At 45.3% G+C, this 15,795-nt stretch overlaps 1 protein-coding gene across 1 annotated transcript in view; it reads right to left on the minus strand.

Annotated features, from left to right (window-relative positions):
• The window catches only part of LOC129638166 (uncharacterized), a 154,118-nt gene that overhangs the window by 86,251 nt on the left and 52,072 nt on the right, over positions 1-15,795 (minus strand). The window contains exons 24-27 of the mRNA XM_055562730.1: positions 11,746-11,932; positions 10,716-10,871; positions 9,966-10,099; positions 8,604-8,762 (exon numbers count right to left, since the gene is read on the minus strand). Coding sequence (XP_055418705.1) covers positions 8,604-8,762; positions 9,966-10,099; positions 10,716-10,871; positions 11,746-11,932 — 636 coding nt within the window. The remainder of the gene's footprint in view (positions 1-8,603; positions 8,763-9,965; positions 10,100-10,715; positions 10,872-11,745; positions 11,933-15,795) is intronic.

Raw genomic sequence — 15,795 nt, forward strand, 5'->3', positions numbered from 1 at the left:
TTTTTTTCTATTTAAATTCTACTTATTTTAATTGGAGGATAATTACTTTACAATGTTGTGCTGGTTTGTCATACATCAACATGAATCAGCCATAGATACACATACGTCTCCTCTCCCTTGAACCTTCTTCCCACCTCCAAATCCATTCCACCCCAGAACTTCATTCTTATTACTGAATGATATTCTATTGTATGGATAAATATATTTGTCAACTTATTCACTGATGAACATTTGGGTTGTTTCTGCTTTGGGGTTATTATGAATAAAGCTGGTATAAATGTTCACGTACAAGTTTTGTGTGGATATAAGTTTTCAATTCTCCTGAGTACCTAGGGGTAGAATTGTTGGGTCATACAGTAACTCTGTGTTTAATATTTTAAAGAAACATAAAACTCTTTTTTTCTAAACAATCACACCATTTTATGATGCCACCAATATGAGTCTTAATTTCACGAACACTTGTTAGTTTCTTTCTTTTTTCATTTCAGCTATTCTAATGGTGGGCTGGCTTCCCAGATGATGCTAGTGGCCAAAGAATCAAGCTGCCAATGCAGAAGACTCAAGAGACGTGGGTTCAATGCCTGGGTCGAGATCCCTTGGAGTAGGAAACAGCACCCCACTCCAGTCTTCTTGCCCAGAAAATTCCATGGACAGAGGAGCTACACTCCATGGGGCTAAAAAGAGTCAGACACAACCGAGCAATTGAGTGCCCCCTGCTAATGGTAGCATCTCTCTGCGGTTTTGATTCTAATTTCTCTAATGACTAATTCGCTTAAGCAACTTTTCACATATCTATTGGCCACTTGTGTACCTTCTTTGGAGAAATATCTATTCAAATCCTTTGTTGTTTTCATGTTGAGTTGTAAGTGTTTTTTATCTATTCTGGATACAAAGCCTCTATCAGATATACGATTTGCAGATGTTTTCTTCCATTCTGTGGGTTGTTACTTCACTTTCGTGACAGTGTTCTTTGAAGACAAATTTGGGGGGGGGGGTTTCTGTTGTTTTTTAAATTTTTATTTACTTATTTTTGGCTGCACTGGGTCTTCGTTATAGCCTGTGGGCCTCTGTAGTTGTGGCACGTGGGCTTAGCTGCCCTGCGGCAAATGGGATCGTATTTCCCTGATCAGGGATTGAACCCCCATCCCCTGCATTGAAAGATGGATTCTTAACCACTGGACCTTCAAGGAACTGCCAGGTTTTTAAGTTTGATGAAATCCAGTGTATTTTTGTTGTTATACTGTTGGGGTTGTATCTCAGAAATCCAAGGTAATAAAGATTTCCTCTTACATTTTTTTCCTAAGAGTTTCATATCTCTTGTATTTAGGTCTATAACCTATTTGAGTTAGTTTTTATGTACGATATGAAGTAAGTGTCCAACTTTATATTCTTAAACATGACTATTCAGTTGTCCCACACCATTTGTTGAAAAGATTGTTCTTTCCCCTCTACAATTACCTTGGCACCCTTGTCGAAGATCAACTAACTGTTAAGTACAAGGGCTTATTTTTGAATTCCAGGTTCTATTCTATTGGTCTGTATCTCTATCCTTATGCCACTACCATAATACTCTTAATTACTGTAACTTTGTAGAGAGTTTTGAAATTGGGAAGAGTGAATCCTCCAAGTTTGTTCTTTTTCAAGACTGTCTTACCTACCCTGGGTCCCTTGAAATTCCCTATGAATTTTAGGATCAGCTATTAAAAAGATAGTGCAGGTTTTGATAGGGAGAGAAAGAGATTGTTGAATCTGCAGATCAATTTAGGAAGTCTTGTAAACTTCACATTAAATATTTCAATTCAAGTACATGAGATACCCTCCCATTTATTTGGGTTTTCTTTAGTTTTTTTAATTTATTTATTTTAATTGGAGGTTAATTACTTTACAATATTGTGGTGGTTCTTGCCATGCATTCGCATAAATCAGCCATGGGCGTACATGTGTTCCCCATGCTGAACCCCCCTCCCACCCGCCTCCCCCTCCTTTAGTTTCTTTCAACAATGTTTTGTAGTTTTTGAGAGTATTCATTTCATATTCTTTTGTTAAATTTATTCCTAAGTATTATTCTTTTTACGCTAGTGTAAATGAAATTATTTTAATTTCTCAGGTTTTTCATTGCTAGTGTAGAGAAACACAACTAATTTTTGTATATTAATTCTATATCCTGCAACTTTGAAAAACTCATTTATGAGCACTAATAGACTTTTTTTTTTTTTTTTGGTGAGTTCATTCAGTTCATTTGCTCAGTTGTGTCTGACTCTGTGAGACTCCATGGACTGCAGCACACCAGGCTTCCCTGTCCATCACCCACTCCCAGAGCTTACTCAAACTCATGTCCATTGAGTCCGTGATGCCATCCAACCATCCCATCCTATGTTATCCCCTTCTCCTCCTGCCTTCAGTCTTTCCCAGCATCAGGGTCTTTGCTAGTGAGCCAGTTCTTTGCATCAGGTGGCCAAAATATTGGAGTTTCAGCTTCAGCATCAGTCCTTCCAATGAATATTCAGGAATGATCTCCTTTAGGATAGACTGGTTTGATCTCCTTGCAAGGGACTCTCAAGAATCTACTCCAACACCACAGTTCAAAAGCATCAATTCTTCGGCGCTCAGCTTTCTTTGTAGTCCAACTCTCACATCCATACATGACTACTGGAAAAACCACAGCTTTAACTAGATGGACCTTTGTTGGCAAAGTAATGTCTCTGCTTTTTAATATGCTGTCTAGGTTGATCATAGCTTTCTTTCCAAGGAGCAAGCGTCTTTTAATTTCATGGCTGCAGTCACCATCTGCAGTGATTTTGGAGCCCCCCCCCCAAATAAAGTCTCTCACCGTTTCCATTGTTTCCCTTCTATTTGCCATGAAGTGAGGGGACCGGATGCCATGATCTTCGTTTTCTGAATGCTGAGTTTTAAGCCAACTTTTTCACTCTCCTCTTTCACTTTCATCAAGAGTCTCTTTAGTTTCTCTTTGCTTTCTGCCATAAGGGTGGTGTCATCTGCATATCTGAGGTTATTGATATTTCTCCCGGCAATCAATTCCAGCTTGTGCTTCATCCAGCCCAGCATTTCGCATGATGCACTCTGCATAAAAGTTAAATAAGCAGGGTGACAATATGCAGCCTTGACGTACTCCTTTCCCGATTTGGAACCAGTCTGTTGTTTCATGTCCAGTCCTAACTGTTGCTTCTTGACCTGCATACAGATTTCTCAAGAGGCAGGTCAGGTGGTCTGGTATTCCCATCTCTTTCAGAATTTTCCACAATTCGTTGTGATCCACACAGTCAAAGGCTTTGGTGTAGTCAGTAAGGCAGAAATAGATGTTCCTCTGGAACTCTCTTGCTTTTTCTATGATCCAATGGAGTTGGCAATTTGATCTCTGGTTCCTCTGCCTTTTCTAACAGAAGCAGAAGATATTAAGAAGAGGTAGCAAGAATACACAGAAGAACTGTACAAAAAAGATCTTCACGACCCAGATAATCATGATGGTTACATATTGTCACCATAATCACTCACCTAGAGCCAGACATCCTGGAATGCGAAGTCAAGTGGTCCTTAGGAAGCATCACTATGAACAAAGCTAGTGTTCTCTGCCAGCTTGAACATCTGGAAGTTCTTGGTTCATGTACTGTTGAAGCCTGGCTTGGAGAATTTTGAGCATTACTTTACTAGCGTGTGAGATGAGTGCAATTGTGCGGTAGTTTGAGCATTCTTTGGCATTGCCTTTCTTTGGGATTGGAATGAAAACTGACCTTTTCCAGTCCTGTGGCCACTGCTGAGTTTTCCAAATTTGCTGGCATGTTGAGTGCAGCACTTTCACAGCATCATCTTTTAGGATTTGGAATAGCTCAACTGGAATTCCATCACCTCCACCAGCTTTGTTTGTAGTGATGCTTCCTAAGGCCCATTTGACTTCACATTCCAGGATGTCTGGCTTTAGGTGAGTGATCACACCATCGTGGTTATCTGGGTCATGAAGCTCTTTTTTGTATAGTTCTTTTGTGTATTCTTGCCACCTCTTCTTAATATCTTCTGCTTCTGTTAAGGTCCATACCATTTCTGTTCTTTATTGTGCCCATCTTTGCATGAAATGTTCCCTTGGTATCTGTAATTTTCTTGAAGAAATCTCTAGTCTTTCCCATTCTATTGTTTTCCTCTATTTCCTTGCATTGATCACTGAGGAAGGTGAGTTCATTAGGGTCTTCTATTAATATATACAAGATTGGGCTTCCCAGGTGGCGCTAGTGATAAAGAATCCACCTGCCAATGCAGGAGTCACAAGAGACATGGGTTCGATCCCTGGGTAGGGAAGATCCCCTGGAGAAGGAAATGGCAACCCACTGTAGTATTCTTGCCTGGAAAATTCCATGGACAGAGGAGCCTGGTGGGCTACAGTCCACGGGGTTGCAGAGTCAGGCATTACTGAGCGACTGACTACAACACATGTACAAGATCATGTCATCTGTAAATAGAAATAATTTTACTTATTTTCCAATCTAAATGCCTTTCTTTACTCTTTTCTTTTTTATTTCTTTTTGGCCTAAATGTCCTAGATAGAACCTCCAGTATAATGTTAAAAAGAAGTGGTGAAAAGTAGACATCGTATCTTTTCCCTGATCTTAGGGGGAAAGCATTTAGCCTCTCACCATTAAGTATGACGTTAGCTGTGGGTTTGTCACAAAAGGCCTTTATCAGGTTGAGGAAGTGCCCTTCCACTGCTAGACTGCTGGGGTGTTGTGCCAGATACTTTTCTGCATCTTTTGAAATGATCGTGTGGCTTTTGTCCTTCATTCTATTAACATGATATATTACATTGATGGATATTCAAATGTTAAGCCAATCTTGCATTCCTGGGATAAATCTTACTTGGTCATATTGTGTAATTCTTTTTATAGATTGCTCAGTGGAGTTTTGGTAGTGTTTTCTTGAGGATTTTGCATCTGTATTTATAAGAGATAATGGTCTCTAGTTTTTCTTATGATGTTTTTGTCTCATTTGGGCATCAGAATAATACTGGTTGCATAGAATGAACTGGGAAGTGTTTTCTCTTGACTGATCATTTAGTCAATTATTTTATAGTAAATTAGTTCTGGCACAATCCGGTCCAGTCAAGAGGTGAAAAGCCTGAGGCAGACTGGACTTTGAATCCCAGTTCTGCCATAAAGTAGCTGAGAGACCTCATACAAGTCTGTTACACCATTTCTCTTCTATAAAGTGAGAACAAATAATACTTGCCGCACAAGGGTTAAATGAGATAATACAAAGCTCCTGACACATGGTCTGGTGATACTTTATGACTCATCATTGACCACTCTGCCTTTCCCTCTTCTACTCACTGTCAGCTTCTTAAAGATAAAGATTACTTTATTGATTCTTGTCTCCCCAGAACCTCACATGGCATCTGCCATACTTTGGAAGGCTTGCAGAAATGCTGCCATAAATCTCTTAATCACTTCACTAAAACCCTGGGGGCCAGATGTTTTCTAGAAATAAGAAACTTTTCCAATTTAGAACATTAATATGATGTATAAACTGCAATTATATATAGAACTCCTACCAACCAAAAGCCAAGTATACTAATTTTTTCCAAATGTCAAACAATATGAAAAATCAGTTCATAGAAAGGGTAATACAATGGTAGAATAAATACACAAAACAGTGTCTCCCAGCCTTAAGTCATCAGGAAATGCAAATTCAAACAACGCGATACCGTTTCCACCCACGTCAGCAATATTTTTCAGGTGCTAAAAGTACTGGGGAGAAATGGAAATTGCTCCTGTTGGGCATGGCTGGGAGGCAGGTGATGGGTCTAGACATTTTGGAGGGCAAATTGACATAAAGCCAGCAAATGAAAAAGGCCCAAATTTCCAGAAATTCTACATTGTGACATCTGCCCCAGAGACCCCCGACACATGTGCCCAGGGAGGCAAGCCCAAAGATGTTCAGGAATGCACTCTTAGAAACCACCAAGAGGGAAACGGCCTAATAAAATGCAGGACAGAAGCATATGCAACATGATGCAGGTATTTGAAAAAGATGGAGTGGACTTCTATAAGACAACAAGGGACGTCCTCTAAGATCCACTGCTAAAGAAAGCACAGCATGACGTCCCAAACAAAACTAAGTGTGCGTAACAGGGTCACAGAGCAAATATGTAGAGAAAGGTCTCCTTTCCAGGGATGCAGACCATAATTATGGCTTTCTCCAGGCAGCTGAGGAGGGGACCAGGAACTGGGATGATAACTGTGAAAGGGAATTTGAGCCTTATTTTAAATGTTGTATTTTTTTTAACAAGAATTTATTCAAGGAGTATTGGTATCATTTAAAATCAGCTTAATACTTAGGAATGAAGTTAAGCAGGGAGGCACTGAAAGCTACAAAACTGCTGAAATTAGAAATTAGAAAAGACAAATAAATGGAAAGGCATCCTCTGTTTGTAGACTGGAAGACTTAATATAGCTAAGATTCAACAATCTGTAGACTAACAATCTAAGTCTAACAATCTATAGACTTAATGCAAGCCTTATCAAAATCTCAATGGTATTTTTTTTTTTTTTGGTAGAAATAGAAAAGTCCATCTTAAAATCCATATTGAATCTCAAGGGAACTCCAAATAGCCAAAACAATTTTGAAAAAGAAGAACACAATGGGAGGTCTCACGAAGCTACAATAATCAAAACAGTATTTTGTGACCTAAAAGACAGACATACAACCCAATGGAATAAAATAGATTGCCCAGAAATCAGCTCACACATTTACGGTTGGGGGATAGGACAAGCTTTTCAACAAATGGTGCTGGAAAAACTGGGTATTTGATGCAAAAGAAAGAAGTTGGACCCTTATCTTACGCCATACACAGAGTTTAGCTCAAAATGGATCAAAGACCTAACTATAAAACTCTTAGAAGAAAACACGTGATTGAAAAGCTTCATGAGACTGGATTTGGCAATTGATTTATTGAACATGACACCTAAAACACAGGCAACAAAAGTGAAAATAAACATGCTGAACTATGTAAAAATTAAACCCTTTTGTGCAACAAAGATTGCTATTTATAGAGTGAAAAGGCAACCCATGGAATGGGAGAAAATATTTGCAAACCATACATCTGATAAGGGTTTAGTATCCAGGATACATTAAGAACTACAGCAACAACAACAAAATAAACAAAAACGACCTGATTCAAAAGGACTAAAGGATTTGAAAAGACATTTCTCTAAAGATGATAATTAAACAGCTAATAAGTCCATGAAAAGATGCTCAACATCATCAATCACTAGGGAAATGCAAATCTAATCTATGAGACCCTCACACCCATTAAGATGACTACCATTAAAAAAAAAAACAAAGCCCAGAAAGAAGCATTGGTGAGGATGTGGAGGACCTGGAATCCTTGTACATGGATGGTAGGGTGGTAAAATGGTGCAACTGCTATGGAAATCACTATGACAGTTTCTCAAAATGTTAAAAGTAGGATTATTGCATGATCCAGAAATTCTACTTCAGGGTATATACCCCCAAAGATTGGAAAGCAGGGACTCAAATAGGTATTTGAAGCCAAGTGTCCACTGATGGAATGAATGGATCAGCAAAATGGGGTCCATCCATACAATGGAATTTCATTCAGACTTATAAACCTTGAGGACATTATGCTTAGCGAAACAGGCCAGTCACGACAAGGCAGATACTATAGGATCCCACTTACATGAGGTACCTAGAGTCGTAAAATTCAGAGAGACAGTTAATAGAATGGTGGTTGCCAGGGGCTGGGGGAGAGGGGTGGAAAGATACTACTTAATGGGTCCAGAGTTTCAGTTCTATAAGATGAAAAAGATGGACCATGGTAACGGCCACACAACAATATGAATGAGCTTAACACTGCTGAATTGTACACCTAAAAATGGTGGACATGGTCAATTTCATGTTGTGTGTGTGTGTTAGTCTCTCAGTGGTGTCCAACTCTTTGCGACCCCATGGACTGTAGCTCACCAGGCTCCTCTGTCCATGGAATTCTCCAGGCAAGAATACTGGAGTGGGTTGCCATTTCCTTCTCCAGGGGATCTTCCTAGTCCAGATATCGAAACAGGGTCTCCTGCACTGCAGGCAGATTCTTTACCATCTGAGCCACCAGGGAAGCCTTTATGTAATGTATATTTGACCACAGAAGGAGGCCTGGTATGCTGCGATTCATGGGGTCGCAAAGAGTCGGACACGACTGAGCGACTGAACTGAACTGAAACATTTTAAAAAAACAACTGAAAAAGAAACTCAGAAAGATAACATGTGCCTTGTAAGAGCATGTTCAGAGGCTAGGCTCTCAAGTTACTCCTGATTTTCCAAAAAGAGCACACCTTCCAGGAAACCCTGCAAGTGAACCATTTCCAAAATGCATTTTTACAGCTGGAAATCTGCATTTCCCAAGCCCCCTTGCAAACCGCCGCAAGGCACACCAGCAAATGTTTAACTTCCCCAGGGACACGGGGGCCGGAGATGCCAAAGGGAAGATCTCTGGGCCTGAGTTTTAGCTCCTGCGTCCGTGTAACTGAGAACCTGCTGCCATGTGCATGCTGAGCTCCAGGGACCGGCCCTGCGGGGGTGCGACTCACCTCCAGGAAGTGACTGCTCAGGGCTGGGCCCGAGTCATTCTGGAAGGTGTGGAGGATGCGGAGGCGCCTCCTGTTGCGGCTGTCATCCCAGTGCTTCCCGTAGCTCGCCTCCAGCTCCCAGCGCAGGTGGCTCGAGCCTTCGTCGTGCTGCAGCTGGACCTGGGGACACACCCGCCCAGGGAGACCCCCGAGGAAGCCTTGTGTACCCAGTCCTGAGTCTCCTCGCTGCCACCCATCCCGAGATGCAAGGCTTGCTTATTTGGGGAGAGAATTCTGTAATAGGTGTGGATTTTTTTTTTTTTTTTTGCACTGATTTTGATTTTATAAAATTTTGCATTCGAATATGATTTACTTTCATGACTATATTTCTGGCACCCTCTATCCCGAGGTAAGAAACTAGAAGGCCCCAACCCAAGCCTTATCCATGCCCTGATAAGGAGTAGAAAGAGCCAGTCCACCATGGGAAGATGACTCCTGATCTTCATATGAGCCCAAGACCTCCCCCTGCTCCACTCTCCCACAGCAGCCTCTGGTTCCCTGGACTGAATCTACAAGGATCAGGGTTCCCCACCTGGGGGCTCCTGGCACCCTTCTGCTTCCTCCTGCCTCTGAACCACAGGTTGAGGTAACACAGGCTCATCCATTCATTCAATTATTGGACACATTTTCCCTCAGCTACCAGGTAAGCGCTTCACTGCGCACTAGATAGCCAGGAAGGAAGGAGCCAGAAGCCCCGCCTTTGTGGAAGCAGTAGGTCAGAGGGAGAGGCAAACTGGAAACAAAGTAAATTAACCAAGAAATAGCCACTTCTCCCTTTGGCTTGCCCCTCATCACTTTGGTGAACTGCCAGTTCCTTAAGCCCTCCATTTGCCCTTCAGACCCAGATCTTTGCACTTACTGTTCCCTCTGGCTATAGCACACTTCCATGGGAACAGAACTATCTCACTTTTTTACTTAAAAAGTAAAATACATTTCCACCAAAGAAGCCTTTCCTGCAGCCCCGTCCAAATTAGACTCCCCTGTGTTCGTTCAGTCTCTGCCCTGTTTATCATCCATGGCATTTATAATTCACTTGATTTGGTCCATGTCTCTTGCTCTCTGGCCCCGCACCCAGCAATGGGATGACAGAGACCAGGGGCTGCCCTGAGCACAGCTCTCCCCCAGGGTTGGGCATAGAGCAGGTGTTCAATAAACACCAGCTGAACCAGAGGGGAGATGAGACCCAAGTTCCAATCTGTGATCCATCCCCATACATGACCTTGAGCAACTGAGCTCTCTGAGGCTGGGTTCAGGGTGCTCACCCACCACTTCCCTGACCCTGGGGGCTCTCTCCAGACCCCCTCAACTGGCTCAAGCACCCACCTTGTGACTGAAAGCTGGGATCTGCGTGCAGTGGAGTTTGTGGTTCAGCTCCAGCTTGTAGGCGGCCTCTGAGCCGCTCTCTGCCCACAGCTTCTGGCTGGTGCTGCACTCCTGAGCCAGCTGCTTGGCCTGACCTGTGCGGGGCAACCCAGAGACCCTTGCCCTTCCTCTGCCAGGCAGCCCTCCATCCTCATTCTGAGCAGAGGAGCATCCGGCACAGCCCTGCTTCAGTCAGCCCTCTGGAGCTGCCTCAACTAACGTCACTCATTGGAATCTGCCAACTGGAGGTTTTAAGAGACTGATTTATGCCCAACCCCAACACACTCAGGGCTTCCCAGGTGGCTCAGACGGTAAAGAATCCACCTGCAATGCGGGAGACCTGGGCTCAGTGCCTGGGTTGGGAAGATCCCCTGGAGAAGGGCATGGCAACCCACTCCAATATCCTTGCCTAGAGAATCTCCATGGAAAAAGGAGCCTGGTGGGCTACACTTTATGGGGCCACAAAGAGTCAGACACGAATGAGCAACTAAGCAATGCACCAATACACATACTCAGAGTTTTTCTTGTTTTAACGGGCAGGGACTTAGCTCCATTCAAAACTAATAGAGTGACTCTTTAGCTAAGGAGCTATACGGTAAGGCCAAAACACCCCAGGTGACATCGGCACCTAAGCCCTCGGAGCCACCGCCCCAGGAAAGGGCACAAGTCCAGCCACTCCCCAGCTCGCCCCCCACCAGCACACAGGCATACCCCGGAGGCCATACTTGATCCTCAGGTAGCTGGTCCAGAGGTGGCCCAGCCGCTGCAGCTGGCCCAGGGCACGCAGCCCCACAAGCCCCGGCACAAAGAGCTCACCACCCAGGGACACCACCTGCAGCCCGTCCTTCACCTTCTTCTCCAGCAGCGCTGTGGGGAGAGCGGGTGGAGAGAGGGCAGGTACAGTGTGGTCATGAGCCGTGCCCCAGGGACTGGCCCTCAACCCCAGGGTGCCAGGTGAGGAAAGGATGGGGGAGCAGCCCAGGGGGTCCTGGTAGAACCAATGTCTGAGTCTCTACCAAGGACCGTTGACATCAGGGCCGCTGATAGCATTTTCACTGTCCAGCTGGCAACCCCAAAAATCACTTTTGTGGGTTCAGACCAAAAGGTTTTAAATAAAGTAGAATAAGACAAAACGGGATCAGACAGATAAGAAATGACAGTGTGTCAAGGGTCGTTAGGTAAATTTCACTTTCTGAAACTTGTTTCTGCTACACATGTAGCCTGATCACAGGAATAGCCATGATGGTTAAGACTATCACAAATACACAGGCCAGCTGGTCACCAGGGCCAGCCACTCACATCACTCCCTCAGAATTTCCCAGAACACCCCACGAGGAGCACCGCTGGGAGGGCTCCACGCCAGCTTCAGCACCAGGGCCGGCGCCTGGTCAGGTGGGTGGGTATCCAGGCCAGGTTGTGTATTCAAGATCCAAACAGCGCCCCATGCAATTTGGGTCAAAAATGCAAAACGTGTTTTTACATATCCTGTAATACGTCATGTGGGTCGGAACCCAGACAGTCCAAAAGGTGCTGGTTTATGGTTCATGGGGCCAGTTGAGCACATTGGGGACCGAGGCAGAGGCTGCAAGCAGATATAAGGTCTGGGTTTTCCTTAAGTGGAATGTGAATATTGGGAGTTGGGGTGATGGCAACTACGAGTGGGGTACTCAGCCCTCCCCTCCTCTCCCGAAGCCTGGTCACTAAGGAAAGGTGGCAGGGAGGGCCACCACCCTCCTCCTACCTGACACGCGGGCCTCATCACCCAGCAAGTTGCTCAGTGACACAGAGAAGGCCAACCGGCTGCCTGCCTGCCAGCTGAGGTTTCCGGCGAGGACCACAGGGCTGCCCGATGTCACCAGTTTGACCTCCAGCTGGGCCTCAAACCGCTGGGCCTCGCCGCCCACTGCTGGCCACAGGTTGCTCCGGCCCTGGAAAGGTCCCAGATCACTTGTGGGGACGGGCTCGGCTAACAGGCCCCACCCTGACCGCAAGAACCAGGACTGGACAGAGGGCAGGAGATGGAGCCAGGTTAATGTGCTTCTGGGCTGATCCTTCTCAAATTTCTTACGAAATTGCTTACAATAGGTAAGTGAAAATGAAAGTGTCAGTCACTCAGTCATGTCCAACTCTTTGCGACCACATAAACTGTAGCCCGCCAGGCTCCTCTGTCCATGGGATTCTCCAGGCAAGAATACTGGAGTGGGTTGCCATTTCTTCCCCCAGGGCATCTTCCTGACCCAGGGATCAAACCCAGGTCTCCCACTTTACAGGCAGATTCTTTACCTTCTGAGCCGCCAGGGAATGGGTAATCCCTATTCAAATTCAGACAAAGTATGAATGAGTCTTCCTCCCTGCCCCCCTTTCAATCTGTCAGGGACTCTTGGCCAGCTCTCCCTGCAGAATATTCTGGAATCTAACCACTTTGGCCACCTCCACCACTGCCCCGGCCTGAGCCTGCTCATCACGCCTGTGTTGCTGTGAGAACCTTCTCCCCGCTCTCCTGGCTCCTGCCCTGGTGGCCAGGGGGAGCACTTCCACGCGCGGGAGATGATGCCATGCCTATCTTGCTCGGGCTAAAAGCCAAAGTCCTTGCAAAGGTCAACAAGGTCCAGTGGTCAAGAATCCACCTCCTGATGCAGGGGACATGGGCTCGATCCTGTCGGGGAACTAAGATCCCACATGTTGCGGGGCCACTAAGCACATGAGCCACAACTCGAGAGCCCACACACTGCAACTAAGACCCGATGCAGCTGAATAAACAAACACACAAATAAATATTTAAAAAAAAAAAAAAAACAACAATAAGCCAGACTAGCTCTGGAAGTCAGCCACACAGCCCTGGCCAGACAAAGCAAACAGCACAAGGGAGGACCCCAGCAGGTAAGACACAGATGACCCCAAACATACTCCATGTCTCCACGATTGAGGTTTGTCCAGAGAACCCATAGCAGCTGCAGCTATCAACTTTGATGGCTGTGCCGACTGTAGACCCATCCTACAGACCTCTCTGCTGGCTGCCAGCTGATCTGATTATCCAAAAGATGAAACAACGGCCTCACTGTTCCCAGACTGTCCGCTGCTTTATGCTGTTGTTCAGTCACTCAGCCGTGTCCAACTCTTTGTGACCCCATGGACTGCCGCACGCCAGGCTTCCCCAGGCTTTACTGTCTCCTGGAGCTTGCTCAGACTCATGTCCATCGAATCGGTGATGCCATCCAACCATCTCCTCCTCTGTTGTCCCCTTCTCCTCCTGCCCTCAATCCTTTCCAACATCAGGGTCTTCTATCTCTTGTAAATCCTGTTTTTGCCTTTGTTCCTTGACAACAGTCACAAATCAGTGTCCTCTGATTACTCTTTGGCAAAGCCTTACATGGTCTCTCCTCTTACTTTCCGTCCCTTCTCCTATGCTGGTCCAACCACACGGGGCCTCAGGCTGTGCTTCTGAAACCCTGTGCACATTCCTGCCCCAGGACCTTTGTACGTGCTGTGCCCTTTACCTGCAATACCCTTCCCCCAGAGACTCACATAGCTCTCTTCTGCACATTCTTTATGTCTTTGCTAAAGGTTATCTCCTCAGTCAGGCTTACCCTGTAAGCCTATTTAAAACTGAAGGGATTTTCCTGGCAGTCCAGTGGCTAAGACCCCATGCTCCCAATGCTGGGGGCCCAGGTTCAATCCCTGGTCAGGGAACAAGATCCTACATGCCACAACTAAGAGTCAGTGCAGCCAAATGATTAAATAAAAAACTGAAGCCAACTTTCAGACCCTTTTTCTCATAGTCCAGACCCCTGTATCTAGCTCATCAATTCCCTTTTCGTACAGTGCTTACATTCACCTAGCATCACAATTTGCTTATGTATTTTATGATCTCTCCCATTCTCTTCCAAAAGGAGAGAATTCTGTATGCCTATCTCTTCCACTGAGCTGTCTTCCTGGCATACTGTAGGTACTTAATAAGCAGCTACTGAATAAATGAATAAAGACAATGAAAAATATAAGTTTCATTCCCCTTCCTGGTCTCACAGCCTCCCTCAAAGGCAACCACCGTGCCTGCATCTGTGCATCTTCCAGAGACAGTGTGGGCCTACAGATATGAGTCTGTCTCTGTGTACTTGTGTGTACATGTGTACATACATGTGTATATACACGTGTGTACACACGTGTGTACATGTGTACTCAATCACACACACACGCTGCCTCTTGCTCTGCACAAAAATAGACACAGACTCTCCACTCTGCTCCACGTCTCTCACTTCATGGCGTGTCTTGCTAATGCTTCTCTCTGGTCTGTATCAGAAGCTGCTCGGTAGTTAGCTGTAGCTTTTACAAAGTGCGGCCCGTGCATAGCATGATTATAGAATTTCTCATCCAAACCAGGACACTTATCAGTTAAAGAGACCACTAATCAGGGACTTCCCTGGTGGTCTAGTGGCTAAGATTCCACACTCCCAATGTAGGGGGTCCTGGGTCGGGGAACTAGGTTCCCATATGCTGCAACTAAAGATCTCACAAGCCACAGGAGAGATCGGAGATCCCATGTGCACCAACTAAGACTCAGTGCAGCCAAATAAATAAATATATTTTTTAAAAAAGAGAGAGAGAATCAGTAATCACAGCTGAGCTGGATCAATAGCAACCTGGGACTTAGGGATGCTCTATCATTGCACAGGGGAGAGGGCACTGACATCTAACACTCTCCACGCTGTCCTTAAAGCCCACAAACTCTCAGTTGACTTGAGCCCAGCCTTTCTGCTTTGTATTCCTGAGTTCATCTGCCTTAGCTTCCTCATTTCCTGCAGGCTTACCAAGAAGACTAAAACAGAGACCCAGGGTCAAAGACATATGTGTCCCCTGCCCATCCTAGAAAAGGCTTTGGAAAGTTCTGAAGCTCCAGGTGTTACCAGGATCGTGATGAGTCTGAGGCAGCTAGAACTGTAGTTTCTCTAAAGGCCAATGCTTCCAGGCCTGCAGGACAGCCCTCTGGAGAGGGGCAGGCAATTAGCACTCGTGTGCTTAGCAAAGCAGAATTGCTTCAGGGCTCCTGGGAGCTCTGAAATGATGCGTAGTCTCAGCCAGCAGGCAGCTGGGGTTCTAAGAGGAAGATGCTCTCCCCTGACACTTGGTCTTCGCACCCAGACAGGAAGCAGATTTGGGAGCTCAGAGTGTGTTCATGCTGCAAAAATTCCAACCCTGGCTTTAATTTTCAACTCGGACCTCTCTGAGAATCCACTGGAGACAGATATAGAACCAGACTCATGGCCAAAGGGGCCCAGAGGTCCTGCTTGGCAGGAGCAAGTCTCCAGCTGCTCATTTTATCCTTTTTGGAGTCACAGACCTGCTTGAGCATTGGCTGGAAAGTCTAAACCCTCTCCCCAGAAGGAGAACAGACACAAAACTTCTGCACAATTGCAGGGGCTTCAGAGGATCCACTGAGTCCCATTTAGGTCCTCCAGGTTGAAAACTTTAAAAAGTACCTATAGGGCTTCCTTGGTGGCTCAGTAGTCAAGAATCCACCCACCAATGCAAGGGACACAGGTTTGATTTCCAGTCTGGGAAGAACCCACATGTGGTGAAGCAAATCAGTAGCAAGCCACAACTACGGAGCCTGTGCTCTAGGGCCCGGGAGCCACAAGAGAAGTCCCCACACTGCAAATAGAGAGTAGTCCCTGCTCCCCGCAACTAGAGAAAAGATCACACAGCTACAAAGGGCCGGCACAGTCAAAAATAAATAAATAGATGTTTTTTTAAAAACTGAAAGGTTTTTCAAATCTATAATATTATGAGCCGAACT

This window comes from Bubalus kerabau, chromosome 23 (assembly GCF_029407905.1).
Source record: "Bubalus kerabau isolate K-KA32 ecotype Philippines breed swamp buffalo chromosome 23, PCC_UOA_SB_1v2, whole genome shotgun sequence".
In the NCBI taxonomy this organism is placed as follows: domain Eukaryota; kingdom Metazoa; phylum Chordata; class Mammalia; order Artiodactyla; family Bovidae; genus Bubalus; species Bubalus kerabau.